Source organism: Eubalaena glacialis, chromosome 12 (genome assembly GCF_028564815.1).
Source record: "Eubalaena glacialis isolate mEubGla1 chromosome 12, mEubGla1.1.hap2.+ XY, whole genome shotgun sequence".
Classification (NCBI taxonomy): domain Eukaryota; kingdom Metazoa; phylum Chordata; class Mammalia; order Artiodactyla; family Balaenidae; genus Eubalaena; species Eubalaena glacialis.
The window spans coordinates 92,373,861-92,392,796 of record NC_083727.1 but is presented as its reverse complement, the minus strand read 5'-3'; the positions used below and the strand labels follow the sequence as shown (position 1 = coordinate 92,392,796).

The window sequence follows — 18,936 nt, the reverse complement described above, 5'->3', positions numbered from 1 at the left end:
CCAATCCTAAGAAATCAGGATATAGATTTTAACTTGTCTTAACCAATAAAATGTGAATCCATTTAAACCATAATGTTATGCAGAAACGACTAGCCCAAAGGGACATAAATATTTTCAGGAAAATACCCACAAGATGAAGTTGATTAGGTGGACAAAATACAATCAACAACGCTTTCTGATTAGAGTGGTCCCAGGTCTTTGGGAGAACATCATTTGGGGCAATCACCCTTTGTCAAACCATCTGTGAATATCACTGGCTAGTCTGTTTTAAGAGAAAAACGATGATGCTGGGAACAGAGTGATTCACTTCTGAAATGAGGAGGAAAGGGGAACAGATATGGCACCTTAACTCAGACTGTTTTTCTCAGGAATGTGAGGACTCAGAGGGAAGAAAGGATGAAAGATACAGTGCATTTCTCCAGACTACACGACCCAGGAGGCAGTTTACTTTCTTTGAGGTCAATTAAATAAATTGATTACTTTTTTATTACAAATCAAAATTTTATCTGTTGCCTAAAGAAATCTCATGCAGTAAAGGGTTCCAGAATCATCCAATTACTGAAAGGTGACATTTATTGAGCCTGTACTACACAGTGCAAGAATCATGTTAACTTTTTACATTAATGACCTCATTCAATCTCTCAATTACCTCACTACAATAATCACCTCTTCCCCGACAAGAAACTGAGGGTTAGAGAGATGCATAATGTTCTCTGTTAGAAGTGGAGAAAATGAGATTTGAATCCAGGAGGCCTGACTCCTAACCATTATGAAATGTTGACTCTTGCAGCAATTTTTGTTTTACATTAAAATTAAGTTCTATAAGGAAATATCTAAAGTCTGAAACTGGATTAATGGCTGTGGGATGTGTGGGATCTAGTAGGTAACAAGTTCCAAAGGAAGAAAATAATCAACGATCAAAAAGAATTTGAAAGAGTGTTAATTTGTTATGACATAATATATATGAATTTTTCAGAAATGGAAAAGTTAAATTATTCACTTTTTTGAACTGACATTTATTTTCAACTTTTAGAAACTTGCTTGGCAAATGATTTACTCTTATATCCTAAGTAAAACTTTAATTTCTGATATCCAAGAAGATCCACAGAATACTGTTCTGAATGTATTTGATAAAAGGACTCCAAGAGCATTTTCAAACATATCAATATAAATGTTAAAGCTTCCCTTGCAAACGGTATCTTTATTCTTCATCATTCCTGTGATCTTCTCATAAGTCACTCTAGGTAGATTTATATTTAGTAAATATTTAGTTAATTAATGCAATTTAGCGGGGAATATATTCTCAAACTATTGAAAAACGTTCATCTTTTCAAATCATATTGCATGTAATACCTGTGAGCATTTAATGCCACAGATTCATGCATAAGTGGCTGGGTATGTGTGTGTCCCACAGATCAGATATAAAACACGTGGGAAGGAAACTGACAATTCATTGCATACCTGGATTTTCTTCAGAACATGATATAAAATGAAAAAAAAAAAAAAAGAAAGTGTTTGTGTTCATTATTGTTTTAATTTCTCAGTTGCTCAATGCTCTATATAGCCCTGTTGGAATCCTGAAGTGTGTCTCTTATAATTAATGGGCATATTATAATCCAAACTTGAGAACAGGAGAGGCAGGGAAATAATGCAAGGCTCAGCCCAGTGTAACAAAACTTGCCCGTGTACCACCAACATTCACTCCTGCTAAGGAACGCTCAGAGGCGTGTTCAAAGTTCACAGCAGCTCACTGCTCCCTCCCGCCTCTCCTGGAAAGGAACAAGGCTTCTCAATGTGGCAAAAGCCCACCTACTCAAACGGGAGGTTAATTATTACTACATAATTAACCTCACTATAGAAAATTGTTAAGATTAATGAAGCAGTGATTATAAGCTCCCCTTGAACCACCCTAGAAATAACTGTTTACCACAAACACCTACATGTATATTGATAACAGATTCTGTGCAAATTATTGCAATATGAGATCTAGGTGAACACATATAAATCATAGCCTATGGATCTGAAAAAAAACAAGTAAGAAAGGAGGAAGAGGAAGAGGGGAAGGAGGGGGAGGGAGGGAAGGAAGAATTAAGATAAAGAAAAGAAGGAAGGATAAAGAACAGGGAACAGAACAAGTTTTTACCATCCAGCAAGAACTGCCATGCCAAAATGAATGCTTCCTACTTAGTCCTTTGACAATCATGACTCGGCAAAAGACCATGATACCCTCTCTAATCTGGGTGAGTTGAAAATACAGAAAAACCCAGTAACTTTAAATATATGTCAAAAGAACGGTCTCTTGTAATCTAAACATACAGTGATTGTAGTTAATTTAGTATTAATTTTCATTAGGCTAAAACAATTAAATACTGATAAATACTACCTAAAATGAGGTCCAGAGTGTTGCTAACAGTAAGTACAAATTCAGCTACCCCAGAGTACATTGTAGAAAATGCAGGTAGGTGAGTTCCTCCCCACAAAACATCACAGACCTGTCTGGTCACCACATCATCACAGCTCAGTTACAGAACACACCGCCAATGTAACTCATCACCTTTCAGCACCCTCATTAGCACCACTGTGCCCCAATCCTCCCTAACTGGACACTGTATCAGCTAGAATATGCTAGGTTAGGCTGCAGGAACAAAGACAAACTCCAAATCCCCAGTGTCTCAAAACAGAAAAGGTCCTTCCTGGCTCAGTCTTCAGGACCATCACAGATCAGCAAGGCCACGGGGAGGGGGCTCCTCTCCTTATACACATTCAAGGACGCAGGCTGACACAGGAGGCCCTTCTCTCTGGCACAGGTCTCCCTGCCAGAGGTCAAGAGACCTCAGTGGTCTGACTCCAGCAATGAAATGACCCAGCTCAGAAGGGAGGTGTGCCACTGCTGTTCACAACTCATTGGCCAGAGCCAGTCACATGACCCCATCCAACCACAACTGGTCCAGAAAACAATCCCTACCTGTGCCCAGAATGGTGGAAGGCTGGGACTATTGGAAGAGCATTAATAACACCTCAACTATCCACTCATGTCTATGGAATGGCAACGCTAATACGCTTTCGGTTGTTGTTTTAATAACCTGCTTCAGCTGTGGATATCCATTACGTGTGAACAATCAAAGGAACTCAAAATAAATCTCATGCCCTAATAACTTTAGTTGATTCCAAGAAGTTTGACCGTTTGCAACTGAACTGTTTGGGGATTAACAAGACATTGAGGAAGAGAGTCAGAATGAACACCACCAAAATATAGTACCTTTATAAAGATTTAACGTTAGGGCTTCTAACTGTTTATCCATTAAAGTTAAAGATCCAAAAGGATTCTAAAACAATATTCATTTTTATCTGGGTAAACTCTAGTCTGTGAGCAAGAGGTATGATCGGAATAAGCATATTTGCAGGTTTGGGAACTCCGGGTGGGAGAAGTTTGGAATACAGATGACGAGGCAGAAGGATGGAGAATTGGGGTGTTCATCCTGAAATCCTACATGCAGCCCCAGGACGAACTGACTCCAGAGAGACCATGAGGGAAGTATTCACAGGACTGGCACTAGGGATGGGTCATGAGCAGGTCTCTCATTCCACAAGTGGGAAAGAAAGGAGAAGGTGGGGGGGGGTGGCGGTCTCACCTCTGGAGACCCTTTAGGCTAGGCTCTGAGCCTCCCGGCCACCTCAACGAAAGCAGCTCTATTTTTAAAAATCTATTTTTTATATACTGTCTTTTATTTAGAAAAAGAGTTTCCACTGCTAAGGAAAAAAAAAAAGCTGTATTAATTCCCATCCTCCACGTACTTATTTCTTTTGCATTAATCAGTTCTTGCTACTTAGTGGATTAACTTCTAGTCTGCTCCACCTCTGTGGTTTCTCTGCCCTAAGGATGCAGAGACCAGTGGCAAGGACATGTAACATTCATTATTGCCTAGAACTCATTTATGCCCTTTATCACCAACCGAACACCAAAATAGGGTCATCAGAAAATTCCAGGAAAACCACTAAACAGAAAGAAGCCACACATTTTTAAGAAAACAGATTGTTAATATATTACAAGCTAAGGAAGGCATTAAAGTTCTATGCTGTACAAATGGAACAATAGTGCTTCGTGGCATTTACTTCAGATGGAAGAGCTGCACTTGGTTAATTTCTCAGGCACCACTTAAAAAATATATATTGTTTGCCCTCTGAAGTTACAAAAACCAAGGCCAGTCAGAGAGCTGACCACAGGCTGACATTTCTGTAAAGGAAGCTGACCTCACTGGGAATCCAAAATAAACTGGAATTTCTCAGCCTGCAATGCAGAAACAGATCTTTGAAAATTTTCCAGATTTATGTGGAAAGATTATATAAAGTAAACAGATTTCTGTCTTCCCAAGGTGCCCTCTTTTCCACATTACAATTATTATGAGCCAACATTAGAAGAAATATTTCCAAAAGCATCCACTGTATAATAAATATTTGTTATGTACCACCTATTCGGAAAACAGAAGGTCAGAAAAAAAAAAAAAAAAGGGTTAGCCCCTTTGTTTTTTTGAAGTTACTTTTATTTTGCCTCTCAGGACCCTTCCTTGATGTGAAGGGCAACCTCAAGACCAACACAGTTAAGAGTTAAAAATTGTAATTTTCTTAATGAAATTATAAGGCCAAACTTAACTGCCTTGGTTTCTTTTTTTGCAATGAAACCAAAGAAAAGAATGCTTTGTGTGAGTCTTGTTGGGTTTTTCATTGTTGTTGTCTTTGCTTTCAGAGGTATAGTGAAATCAACAGGCAAAATGATACTTATATTAGCAACTGAAATTCTGTTTTCATTTTATATTTCCATTATTATAATCATATAAAATTAGAACTAAATAGTAATCTCTCAGGATTTTTTACGTTTTATATGCGAGCCTTGAAATTACCAACTTACAAAACTTTCTTTGAATACCCAGGCCAGTTTAAATGTTCTGTGGTCATATCAACACTGAAAAATTGTATGGAAGATGTATATGAATGTATACACGTTACGTGATTTTAAAACAAGCTAAGTAATCAACGAACCAACAGGTAAATATAGAAAAACTCTTGGAGGAGGGCCTAAACTCAATGGAGTTATGAAAATGAACACATATTGATCCTGAGTTAGGACCAAGCATAAAAAATACCACATCAACTGAGCTTTAAGAAATGGCCAACTGGTTTTCACTTTCATTAACTCAATTCTTTAAATTATTATTATTTATTTCTTTATTTAATGGGGCTGGCCCATATGCCAATCTCCAAAAGGGCTAATCATTACATAAGACCTTTAGCACCTTAAAAGGAAGGATCAAAAGATCAAAACTTAAAATGCGGATTTCAGACCAATCCCAAAGTAATTAGAAATCACCTCACCACCAAAATCATACACCCCTGTACCAGTCAGGATCCTAGTAAGGAACAGACGGTGTCCTCAAGTTCAGTAATTTGAGACGAGCATACGGCATGGAGAGAGGCTGCAGAAACCAAGGAGACAAGAGTACAGTCCTGGGGTGAGAATCAGGGGGCCGGCAGGCCTCAGGAGTGAGAGGAGAGAGGGGTCTCCAGAGAGCCCAGGGGAAGGCCACCCCACAGGAGCCGTGACCTTCAGTACAGGGAGGGGACCCTGACCTCACTGCCCCAACCTACAGCAGTATTTCTCAGTGCACCATGGGATAACTAAAAAATGTGACATGTTATTTCTTTAAAACACAGATTGCCCTAGAGAAATAATGAAATGAAAATCCAAGACAGACCTTGATAAATCATTTTCCTAAATCTGGACAGACTCTGCACTTGAAACACATTGCTCTTTAAATTTAATGAGCTTAGACTGAAAATCAATAGTTTTTTGAGACCTGCATCACATTTGTTTAAATAATATAGGACAAAAAAAAAAATCTAATGAATGAAAGCTCTGATTTGTAGAGACTAGTCTGTATTCAGTAGTCTAGCAAAGTATACTCTGATTATTGTTATTATTGGCTGGATACCAGGTAATTTTTTTTTTAAATAGTTAGAACTATCCCACCATCCTAAATGACTGTGTCTCTTTTACATTATAGAAATGGCATTATATATAAACTCCAAGAACACTTAACGTTCAGCTGAAATAATATTCCCATGATACATCTGCAGATTGGGATTCCTTTAATTAGGTAAGATTTGGACTAAGCTAATGCCTAAAGCCCCTTATGAATCTGAGAATTTGTGATTCAGATTCAAGTGTTCCAGAAACAGTGAGAAAACTCACAGCTTTGAAATTCTGTAGTTTTTCATTTGAACCAATTTGTATTAAAACTTTTAAAGAAAGGAAAGCCATGGTCGGTCTTCAGGGTATAACCAGCCCATGTTGATAATAGGTGTCTCACACAGTTACTGCCCAAGTAAAACAATTTGTGCCACAGACCTTTGTAAACTGGAAAGCACTTTCTCAACATCAGGTTTCATTATATTCTTTTAATTTATAAAATGTTTACTAAACCACTTTACGTCTTTATTTTCTTAAGAGTGATATGTAGATGAAGCTTCTCTTTAAAAATAGTTTATTAGAGAACAAATTATCCTTATTTATATATGCAAGCATAGATATTAATTTTTTAATAAATTTTTAAATTTTATCAAATTTTTAAACATTATTTTAAAATGGAGGAACACCAGTAGAAATGTCATGAAATAAATACTCTAAACCATTCACCCAAGATGAACTACCCAGGAGAGCAAATATTTCTGTGACATTTCTATCACCTTAACATATTTATTGCTAAAAAGTAATTCACCAAGGTAACTTTCTCTGGTTGATTCCACAACTGTTTTAATGCTTTGGATTATGTCTAAGTGCGTGTAAATTGCATTCTCAACATTGTCATCTGGTTCCATCAGTGTTCCAATGTCTTTTCCATAAACCTATTTGCTCAGTTTTCCCAAACAACTCTCAGTCTCCAAAGAAGCTTGCTATCTAAAAGAAATAATTTGAGAATATAATATCCGAGATTAGGTTAGCAGCTAAATTAGTTCACTTAACATGGCAGAAACCAAACAGTAACCATTTGGCCTTCGTATTTTACAACATGTTCCAATCATAAGGAATGTGTCGTAAGGCAGGGGTCCCCAATCCCCGGGCCGAGGACCGGTGCCGGTCAGAGGCCTGTTAGGAGCCGGGCCGCACGGCAGGAGGTGAGTGGCAGGCCAGCGAGCGAACCCCATCGCTTGCATTACTGCCTCAACCATACCTTCCCCCAGCCCCGACCGTGGAAAGACTGTCTGCCAGGAAACCTGTCCCTGGTGCCAACAAGGTTGGGGACCGCTGTCATAAGGGGTTGGTTATGAGGAAAATGCGAAAATGCACATCAGCAAACATGTCCGATTTCAGAAAAGACACCTATTCAGGGAATTAGTTTTGAGAGAAATGGCTCCATTACTAATGTATTTACTATGCATTTGTCACTTAATTGCACTTTCTTTGCAAACTAGAAATATATTGCTTTTTATTATTTATTAAATATAAATATATTATATTTATAATAATAGATAATAATATAATAAATATATTACTTTCATATTTATAATATATTATAAATATAGTTATAATAATAAATAATAATATAATAAATATATTACTTTATTATTATAAAGGTTAATTATTATTAACCTTTAACAGATATGTAGCTGGTCATTCTCTGCATGTGAGCAAAATTCCTGAATGACAGTTGAAAGATAATTGAACATAGAGCATTTAGCATTTAATTGAACATAGAACAGTTAGCATTTTATGGAGTCTTATAGATGGCATTCTGTAATTCTGCTTTAAGAAAATATCAGAAGCTGCAAATGAGTAGTAACAAAATTTTTAAATTTTCTTTTCAATACCTGAATATGTAAGCCTTTGGGGGGGCTCTTAGGGCTCATTGGCCTATAATAACTGATCATAATTCAGTGAAAAAAAAAATTCCAAAAAAGTTCTACTTTTTTCCAAATGATTTAATATAGACTTACTGTTTCAAGATAATTCCTTTTCAATACAGATCTCAAAACATGAATTTAACTTTGCATAATGCAGCAGAGCAAAATACTTGGAAACTGTTTAATTTACATTACAGACTTTACAAAGGATCAGCAATGATATCCAAAGGACAGCTTCCCAGCCCTCGGATGACTCACAGCACTAGCTTGATCTATTTGATGTATTAGTCATGCCACCATCAGCACAAAGGTATTGAGATGGGACCTTTTCTTTATATAATACAAAACAGACATAACTTCAAGATGCTTAATGACCCTTTGTTAAATGCCCTAAATTCCTAAACAAGTTCAAATAATTAAATGGCAACCTACTTCATTATATTATCAATCCTCCATCATTTATAGCTAAAAGATAATAAAAAAGGTTTCAAAAACTGAATTGAGGGCCTAATATAACTTGAGCCTTTGACTAAGTGTCTTTCATGTGCAATCTCATTTAATACAACATGCCACTACACTACAGATTGCTGAGTCAATCTTGGTAAGCACAGTCCCTTGTCAAAGATGCTACGAGGTGGCTGAGTCACTCTCAGGGCCCAAGTGCATCTTACACCAAAATACACCTTTCATTTCAATGAAGTGACCACAGTTAGAAAAACTGAACACCTCTCTGATTTGTATTAGTTAATTGAATTAGTAAGAAATTTCCACAGGGCTGACAGGAACTAAAATATTCTAAGCCATTAATTTCATTCGTTTTTTTGTTTTTTGTTTTTTGTTTTTTTACTACATGATGTCATATCCTGTTCTCCTGTACCCTGAGGAATAAGCATTCCTAGCAACCCAAGAAGGGAAGTAGTTGACACAGAAGAACACAGTTCTGAGGAGAACGTACAGATTTAAACCTGGCTCTCTCTGTTCAGAATCTTTAAACCCAGCTCACGGTATTTTGAAAAAGTAAGAAAGGCTGATTTTTGAACAAACATTGATTTTCGATCCAAGGGCCAGATGACTTTTACAGGTAATATATATCAAAGTGACTCTAAAGAAACCTATATTTTATAAAAGTATTCCGTTTAACAATAGAATCACTTCTGTTAGGAAATGAAGTATAGGAATGCATGAAGCTAGATTCTAAGTAAAGTAAAATTCCCATCTCAATTTTGAAGAAAACCAATCTACGGCACATTTATCTGCAGCCAACACTAAAACTGTAATGAGGGAAGAGCCAAATCAGACTACAGGCTGGATCTGTTCCTTTTACTTTAACCTTTGCTTTCCGCTGCTTTTGTTCACTAAAAGGATACCGTCTATACGTAATGGCCTGCCTCGGGGAACCCTGCCCCTCTGCCTGAATGTTAAACCAAAGTGCCTATGTTCAGGGAAGCATCCTGACCCTGTCCACCTGGGGATGGCTGCAAGAAAGAAGAAATTAACACATCCCCTCCCAGAGGTTGGCCATTCCAGGTGATATTTGCAAAACTTATGACCTTTTTACTTTACTTCCTCATCTCCTCCCAGTCTCTGCTATAAAAGAAACTGGCATCCAAACCCCAATAAGGTGGTTATTTTGAGACTTTAGTCTGCCATCTTCTCGGTCTGCTGGCTTTCCGAATAAAATCGTATTCCTTGTCTCAACACCTCGTCTCCGATTTATTGCCCTGTCGTGCAGCAAGCAGAGAGAGCTTGGACTCAGTAACAAAACCTGCCTGACACACGTGCAAACACAAACATTTTCTTGTTAATATTTTAATTTACTCTCTACGAAAAAAATGTTGCCATATGATGGAGTTTTCATGAATACTATATATCTGAGTCACTTCCTAAACTGTTTGACAAAATTCTACAATGGCAAAAGTAAAAATTAGGGCATCTTACTTGGCCAGGCCTACAATTTTAGTAATATTATACTATTACTATATGTATAGATTGCAACATAAGTAAGGAGTAGGTAACAGAAGCACTGAGCTTGACCTGCAAATATTCTTCCTCTTTCTTGGAAAGAGTTTGCATACGTTTCTCTTCAAACAGTGGAAGAAAAGATCTGGGAAATGTCATTTCTGGAGAAGTAATGCTAGAGCCAGAAGAAAGAAACGTAGATAGAAATGAAGGCAATTAAACAGATAGAAATTGGCAAATTTTCTTACCCCTGTTTTTGCAGACAGCTGTGTATAGAAAGTTTTATTTATCATTAATCTAATCTATTAAAATAAACACATATGGAATTAAGACTATTTCTCAATGACTCCATTCTTCTTGTTCTTTTAAAAATATTATTAAACAATACCTTGATATAAGGTATTGTTATATAAATAATACATTAATGGAACTGGAAATGCTGTAAATGGCAGCCATCTCAATTTATTGCCATCTTTCCTATTGAGTTGTTTTGTTTTGTTTTGTTCATTTAACATTCATTTCAACCAATATTTATTGAAGGTCTGTTTAGACTGTGCTAGACTATTGGAAGACCAAGTCTGTACACTTGAAGAACTCGCAAGACTAGTAGAGGAAGATGGAAAAAGAACTGGAAATATGTGCTAGAACAGAAGTACAGTATGTGCAAAGGGCTGTGGGTCCAGCCAAGGGGCAGGGCAAACTGTCAGGTACAACATACTCAGTAGATCTTTCTACATTCTGATAGAGTGTGGGATCACGGCATTTACAAAGGAAGTAAGATTAAAAGAGGGTAAAGAGGAAGGGGAAAGGTGGCTGAAGCCGTAATGAGGGCAAAAAGAGCAAAGGTAGAAAGAAATGAAAACACTTAAAATGAAACACACAAATTGCTCTAGACATGCAAATGCACACACAAACACAGGCTAGATTTTACACAGGAACATGGTGAGACTTCCCTTGGGCGGTTGATTATCAAGGATTAGCAGAGGCAGAATGAAAAGACAAATAAGTGTGTGTGTTCAGATTTCCTGGAATCTATACAGGGATCCCAATCTCCCTTCACATAAGTAGCGCCATTGATGTAAGCAGGAAACAAAGGTTCCATTAAGGCTTATTATGTGATTTAGATACGCTGGTGTGGAATTTTTCTCTCCAAACTGTTTAAATTACTTATTTCAAGTGAAATAGTAAGAAATAAGATCATACATCACCTTTTATATTTTAGCTATATAGTCCAGAATCATATTTGGTAAAAGAGTCCTATAAAACATATTAAAGACCTCATGAATCAATGTCAGTCTTGCCCCATACTCATATCTGAAAACCAGGTAAACAGCAATGTTATTGGAGTTTTCTTTTAAAAATAGTTATATACACTGTACGTAGACAGCTTTCTTAAAACAACTGCCTGAAATAAGACAACATTATTTTTAAAAGGCTTCATTTTGTTGATTTACTTGGTTTTCAAAACTTCACGTAAAAATTGGGAAATGACAACAAAGTTTCTATAATCACATGGCACCCTCAAATATGTCAAATACAATCTTAAATAGGAAGATACTGAAATGCACTAAAATCTCACACTTTAATGATCATTTAATAATTTATAATGTATTCAAGATAAAATTTGTAATTGTTGGTGTTGTCACTTCAAACAGTGACAGTCATCTTATTATTTTCTGGCTATGAAATTCTTAAGTACATGAATGTATTATTAACAAATATCTTAGTAGAAATCCTATCAATATCCCATTGCTGGGAGCCCACAGTTTCCTCTAATACTAACTAAATATGATAATTCCAGTGGACACATATTCCAAAATATTCAGTATTTAGTATACCTTTGCCATCACTATCAGCATCACATAAAAAAAATTCTGAAACTGCATTTACTGAGTGTAAAGACCCTTCTGTCAAATTTGTGCCACCTCTATGATATAATAAACATCAAAATATTCCTACTCAAGGCTTCTGAGTCAGTACTTATTACAGTGAATAAAATGGGAGTCAAAAACCATGGAGAATAATCTTGTATATATTCCCCTGATGATTTACAGGATGGTTTATTTTTCATAGAAAATAGAAATCATAAAGTAATATAAAATATAAGTGGAATTTTTAAAACCCCATTTTAGAAGTTGGGATTACATGTTAACCAAATAAAGTGAAGACATTTTGGAATAAAATTAGATATGAGTACCACAACTATATGTGATTATTACATATAGCCCTCAAGCCCTGTGAATATCATTACGTGGTAGTTTACTTGAAATAGTATTAAATAATTCTTTCATAAGATTTTACATATCATTTATATCAACTATTGAAGATTTAATGTACTTTGCATAAATTTGACTAAATTACGCATCTGCAGATTTTCACAGTCCTTTCCTACAATGCAGCTTAGCCTAAAAGGTCTTCTTTGAATGAGGTAAGGAGTGCTATACACATATTTTATAAGACTTACTTACAAATGCATCCGCTACAATTATGTCATCAGGAATTACTTATCGTTACCTTTCTGACTCAGAACACCTAAACAATTCAAGAGCACAAATTTAGAATACAGAGACTACAGGCTGTGCAATTTTACCGATACAGCATATATTCTTCCCCTATTATATAAACTTTTCCTTGTCAGTTCTATTAACATGCTAACAATTTTAATACAATCTTTGAATGGTCTGTGGAGGTATTTCGTTCTCATTTCGCCAGCTAATTAGCCAAAAGAAATGTACATTCTCCCCCATGATTTAAACATCTAATGTCTAAAATCACTCTTATTCTTCGTCCTACACGACAACGAATGGCCATCTAGTCCAAATTCTATAAATTCCAGCATTGTCCTAACCCATATCTCATGATCATGACCAGCAAAATCTCTGAAAATCATGCTTAGTGTGCACACGACTTTGTTTTTTGTCACTTGTCACCATTCACAAAAAAGGGTTGTACACCTGGATTCTCTTTCCACTGTCATCAGCAGTCAATTTGATGATAAAATTTTAACTACTGAAGATACAGATTTTCTCAATTTTATTAGAACAGCAATAAAACAAACGAGCAAAAACTAATTTCTGGTGTTAATTGTCTTATTAGCCAGCTTGTAACATCACACTTTCCTGGCGTACTGTAGCTTCTTATTCTAGGGGACATTAATTGGTTTTAAATGGTGTTAAATACCATCCCTGCAGTTGCAAGTGCTTCTCTGGGATTTTTACTAGAGAGAAGAACTCCTGTAATTTAAAACCACTTTGCTTTCTTCAGTCACAGCTGTTAGGGAGACACTGACCTGTAGAAATCTTAAAGGTTTTTCACCCCTTTCCCAGTGCCATTAGTCTGCATTTATTTTCTAAGGCTTCTTTGCCCCTTGTGCCATGGCTCTTCCGTAACTCCCATCCCCCAAAATGCTTTCAGAAGAAAAATCACCGCTTTTCGCTGGTTAAGCCCTTTTCTCTCTCTTTCCCCACCCCCGCCCCTTACAAAACCTTGGCTACCCTTAAAGAAAATTCTCCAACAACGTGTCAATTTTATATTGGCCACAAAGACAACTTCTGTTGGGAGAGGGGAGGAAAGAGGGGCTGGAGCTTGGCTGTGCCTTTCCACAGACAGGGATCTTTGTGGCGATCGGAAAACACTTCCTGCATAAAAATTCAACACACTCTCTGGGTGCAGGGCTGAGAAGGAGCGACTAGGTACCAGCAGTGCCCTCAAACGAATGGAACCCATCCCCTAACCTTCCAAACCGGAAAGTCATTTTTTCTCAAAATGTGTCAGCTTTTTTGCCTTATTAAACATAATCCACTGTCTCAGATCCCGGGGCAGCTCCCCCTCTAGCGTCTGGGTGAAAGCTATAAATCACTGCTGTACTTTCTCTCCTTCCTCTGCATTTCCGTTGCACTGTTTGTGCATCTACCTCGGCTCTGACAAGCTCCCGCCCCCTGTGAGTATCAACAGGGTACCGAGAAGCTAAGAGCAAAAAATCCCGCGAATGGGATACCGGGTCTTGCAGGACCCGCCTGTGTTAATTCCGCCCCCTCCCCCTGCCACGTGACTTCACTGCCCGGAGACCCGAGTCTGCACCCCCAGTGGGCTTCCCTGGACGAAAGACCCGGCACGCGGGCTCCTTCCCAGGCCTGGGGAGGAGGGGCACCCTCGCCCTCCTGTGTCGCCAAGTCATTTGGTCCACACAGCCTTGCCACTGAGTTTGTGTCACCTTTCGGTCGCGAAGCCCCAAGTTCCAACCTGGAAAGGGGTCATGGATGAGAGGGTGGGCCGGAGGCGAAGGGAGAAGTCTACAGATCCATTCACAGGTGTGTGTGCGTGTGTGTGCGTCCGTCTCCCGGAGGGGCTGCAGCCTAATAAAGCGCCCCCCCACCCCTCCCTCCTCACCGACCTCCAGCGCAAACTGGCTCCACGTTTTAGCATCTCATTTATCCTGAACATGCCACTCGCACCGGGCGTCAGGTTGCTGAGCGCTATCCCATCTCTCAAATCTTGAAACGTAAAACTAGCTTTAGGAAGATCACAAGTCAAATCAATCCAAAGGTGACAGAGGAAAGGGGTAAGGGTTGGGCCGGTGTGTGACACAGCACGTTTTAACTCCATCCCCCAGCACCATCCCCGCCCAGCTCCCCCTCTCGGCCGGCGCTTACCTTCTTTGGGCGGTCGCTTGGCCTCCCTGGTAAGATTACAGACCTGGGTGGTCTGCAGCTCTTGGGTCAGGCAGCCCTCGGTCTGCTCATTCAGGGGTAACACCACATTATTTAACAAAACCAGCGACTGGTCGTCGATTCCCCACTCTCCCAAGTGTTGAGGGCAGGTGCATTTTGTATACATGATCCCGCAGGTCTCTGTTCTCCCATTTTCTGATTTCAAGCAGCTCTCCAACCAAGTGCATAATACGTGGCAACCAAACTGGCTTGGGCTCACCTTGTTCAATACCAAAAACTCAAAAAAAGATTTCTGATCTTCTTCCCCTTTTTTCTGTAATCCTGGGAAATCGGTTGGAAAGACCCGACGTATTTGAATAAAATTTTTATCATACTGTAGAAAAACGAAAGCATTCTTGGATTCGCAGAGTTGCATTATAGAATGATTCTTTCTTAAAAGATCCTTGATTTTTTCATGGGAAAAATGATCAAACTGATAAGCCAGGAGGGAAAAGTTAGAGCAGCTAAGGTCCTTTTTGGAAAATTTCAGGTAAATGCTATATTTGGTTGGATCTGGATTTTCCAGCGTCCAAGTGCAGTTTGTAAAGTTTTTGGGAAACATTTCACTTACAGAATACGATCCATAAATGACTCCTTTCACCAAAGTTGAACACCAGAAGTCTTGGGCAGCATTAAATCCAAACATAACCAGGAGATAGGTGGAAAATATATAAATCAGCAGGTTACGAACAGCCTTCATCCTATGTCATTTGGCCTGTAAAAATGGCAATGAAAGAAAAATGCAAGTAGGAGTCTACGCGCATTGAAAAAAAGAAACTCCTTTCAATATCACAGCCAGCTGTTTTCAAGATTTCAGTAAAAAACCCTTTTTAAAAGAAGGGCAGGTAATTTTTATTTTATAACGCACGAAAATTATCTGTTGCTGTGTGCACAGCGCCCTCACGTGGTCATTCACAGTGGCCAAATTCCCTACATTCAATTTAAGAATAATATTCACTAGATTATTACTAGGAATGCTCTTAATTTATCTACCAAGATTTCCTTCAAGTGCATGGTGATTCTCTTGAAAGAAGAGGAAATTTTTGTTTTTTAAATGTAACAGCCTAAATGTTAATTTTTGAGATATTTTTAAGCAACCTTTACAAACCTTTTCTCCCCCTCAGCCCTCTGCCTGCAGTAAACAACAACACACAAAATCTAATCTGATAATCTGAGAACAGCTGTTGTCATATTTCTTTTCTTTTAAATGTGAAAAGCAATTATGATCAATGATAGCCTCAATTTTAAAAGCACAAATGATAATTTGTTGCAGCTGAAACATCACCCAAATGCTCCTGCTAGCCTTTGCAGGGGCCACTGGGTGAACTGGTGGGAAATTCCTGTGCAAAAATACAGGTATTCGTGTGGATTAACAGAATTTGTAAACCATCATCCAAGAAAGCGCAGATACATAGGGAAGACCTGCTTTTGGACATTATCATTGAGAAACAGGATTTAAGGCAGTCATATCAATGTGACATGCCCTCTTGGGATACATGAAGTAGACCACTATATTAATATCTCTATCCAAAGGTGATGTCAGTGAAAAATCCCAGAACCACAGTAACTGAGCTGGTTTCAGCTTTATTTTTTTTTTAAATAGAGCTATTTTATCTAGAGTTATCTACTGTAATTTAAGATGTACACATGGTACATAAAAGATATTAGCCTTGTCTTTCCTAGCCGATTTCAATTATTGAATTGTTCCCTCTCCAACAACAGCTTCAAAGCTCCTTTTCTTCTCTATTTTTTTAACCTGGCATTGCATAATACAGTAATCCTTGGTTTTATTTACCTCTGTAAGTTGTCATCCAAAAGTAACTTGAATATTTTTCAGCTGTAACCTTTAAGAAGTTATTTCTTAGAATAAATGACACTGCTTTTTTTTTTTTTTTTTTTTTTTTTTTTTTTTGCTTAGCCTTTGAGCTAAGTGATGCCAAGTTAATTTTAAAAGTCTTTAGGCTGGAGTCTCTTCCACTGTTCTGTAAACAGAGACAGACGCACAGACATATAGATAATTAAGAGTTTTCATGTCTTTGCCTGGGTCCTCTCTGAACCAAAGGATATAAACCCTCTTCCTTCCCGTTGCATAACACACGCCAACGCATGCACACAAAATCCAGTGACTGAAGTCCCTGAAGACAGATCTGCATTCCCCAGATCATAATACAAATTCTAAGTTTTGATGTAAGCAAAAACAACCCCAACTCTAAATCTCCATATAGCAGCAGTTTAAAATAACATCAGAATTGCGGGGACTATCAAAACAGTGTTTTCCTAATTCAAACATACAGTGCAATGAATAATGCATTTTCTTCTTGAGAAAATAAAGCCAACGAGCATGTAAAGGTTAAAAAATAGGGAAAGTTATAGGAAATTCTGGAAGTAATTTTCTTTTTTTTTTTTTTTTTTGCTGTAGCACTTTGCAGGCAATGCAGGTCTGCGCAGTGTTCTTCAGGATAGAGAGTAGGCGTTGAGAGCCAATGTGACAATAAGTGTCTAAATTAGGAATTCCATCCATGAAAGGGGGCTTCATTTTATAATCGCCAACTCAAAAAGGGGTCGTATTTCCTTTCCTAATGAAATCCGGTACTTTTGCTTCCATCTATTTGACGGTGCAAGTCTGCATTGCTGTACTCATCAAGGATTAGAAAGAGTGAGGAAATGGCTCCGATTTCACTTTCAAGCCGGCTCAAGAAAGCCCCCTCAACGTAATGCTCTTTATTTTAATCATTCAGCCTTGGTGTACGGAGTCTCCTTTTATTCTAAGTAATCACAAATGAATCACTGAACTGTCGCTGCCACCACCCCCAGCCCTCGCCAGCCCCCGCCTGCAGGGCCACTTCAAACAGCTGTATTTCTCCCTTTAAGAAAGAAAGACGAGGGTGCGGGTGTCGAAGGGCCCGGCCCCCGAGGTTTCAAGGATGTGGCATTTATTTATTTATTTGCTTGTTTCCTGCTGAGAGGCAAAGCGGCGTTTAGTTTTGCTCTCCTCAAAACTGATTTTCTGGATGCCACTTTTTAGTCGAACATAGACGGCGCCATCACTCCACTGATTTTTTTTTCCCCAATAGAAGACCCACGGCCTCCCCTTATCTTAACTTCCTTTTAACCTGAAATTTCCCCCCATCAAATTACCCTAATCACACACAACCGTCAGGTTTTCTAGGTCTCCCTGCCGATTCCTTCCGACCCAGCACATCTCTGGAAAACCAGACTTCCCTAACTTTTCAACTGCGGCGTTTAAGTAAATGCAGACAGTTGGGTTTGCTCGCAGCCTCTCCATCCGCCAGCAACAGCCTGGCCTTTGCAGGTCTTCCCTCCGCAAACACCCGGCGGAAAGCTCCTCGGTGGCGCCCCCGGCAGAGGGAAGGTGACCCCTGGACCCCCGTCCTTACCTTCCACTCCGAAAGCTCAGGGAGGCTCTTGCTCTAAGACACCAGCACAGGCACGCGTCCCAGCAACAGTGACGGAGAGACTCCCCTTCGGTCCCAAGCACCGTTGCCCATTTTCCCCGGCTGAGCTTCAAAAATCAGGATTGATTTTTTTCCAACGCACTCATAAGAGAAGCAAAAGAATGGAGGGGGCGGGGGGGAGGAAAGAATCAAAGAGTGGAGGGGTGGGAGAAAAAAGCCCCCAGGACCCCGGAGCCTAAGCCGTAGCCGAGTGAATCCAACCTCCAACCCAGGCGGGGGCGGGGGGAGCCCCCCGAAGACAGACACTAAGGAATCAAAAAAAAAAAAAAAAAAGCAAGTGGCTTAAGAGCGAGGATTTGTTTTTCCAAATCTACCCCCCAGTAAACCGGTCAGCCAAGAAGCCGAGAAAGCGCTGAGACGAGAAGCGGCGGCGGCTGCTAAGGCAGATTTGTTGGGGGCGGTGGGTTTATTACGGGAGTGTTCGTGGTCGCCTCGGAAGGCTGGAGCTCATGCTTTCTCCTCTTTCCGCTCTCCTCCCGCCTCCTCCTCCTCCTCCTCCCCCCTCCCCCCCACCGCAGGTACTGCTGGACTGACGGCGACTAAGGAGAGGGGGAAAAAAATCCGCGGCTGGTGATGTCGGAAAGCTGTTTGAACGCCGGGCGAGGAGGGAGGCGCGGGAGGGAGCGAGATAGTAAAGCTCTGTCTCGGGTGTGCGCGCGGCGCGCGGCGCTCGCTCTCCCCGGGCGCGCGAGGGAGGGGGCGCGCGGCCCCGAGGCGCGCGCCGGGCCCCGCGTGCTCGTGGGCGCGCGCGTGCAGCGCGGTGCGCCCGGCGGCGGCCCGGGGTCCGCGAGCGCAGCGCGGCCACGGCGCCTCGCGGAGCTCCGCCTGGGCCCTGGCGGGGCGCGGAGGGAGCGGCGCGGGAGGGCGGCGGGAGGGGCTGCAGGCCGGGCCGCGGT

The 18,936-nt window shown here is 39.8% G+C and overlaps 1 protein-coding gene across 1 annotated transcript in view; it reads right to left on the bottom strand.

Moving 5' to 3' along the window:
* Positions 1–18,126, bottom strand: part of ADGRB3 (adhesion G protein-coupled receptor B3) — a 785,278-nt gene extending 767,152 nt beyond the window's left edge. The window contains exons 1-2 of the mRNA XM_061207676.1: positions 17,963–18,126; positions 14,508–15,279 (exon numbers count right to left, since the gene is read on the bottom strand). Of these exons, the coding sequence (XP_061063659.1) occupies positions 14,508–15,264 (757 nt within the window). The 5' untranslated portion in view covers positions 15,265–15,279; positions 17,963–18,126. The remainder of the gene's footprint in view (positions 1–14,507; positions 15,280–17,962) is intronic.
* Between the last annotated feature and the right edge of the window lie 810 nt (positions 18,127–18,936).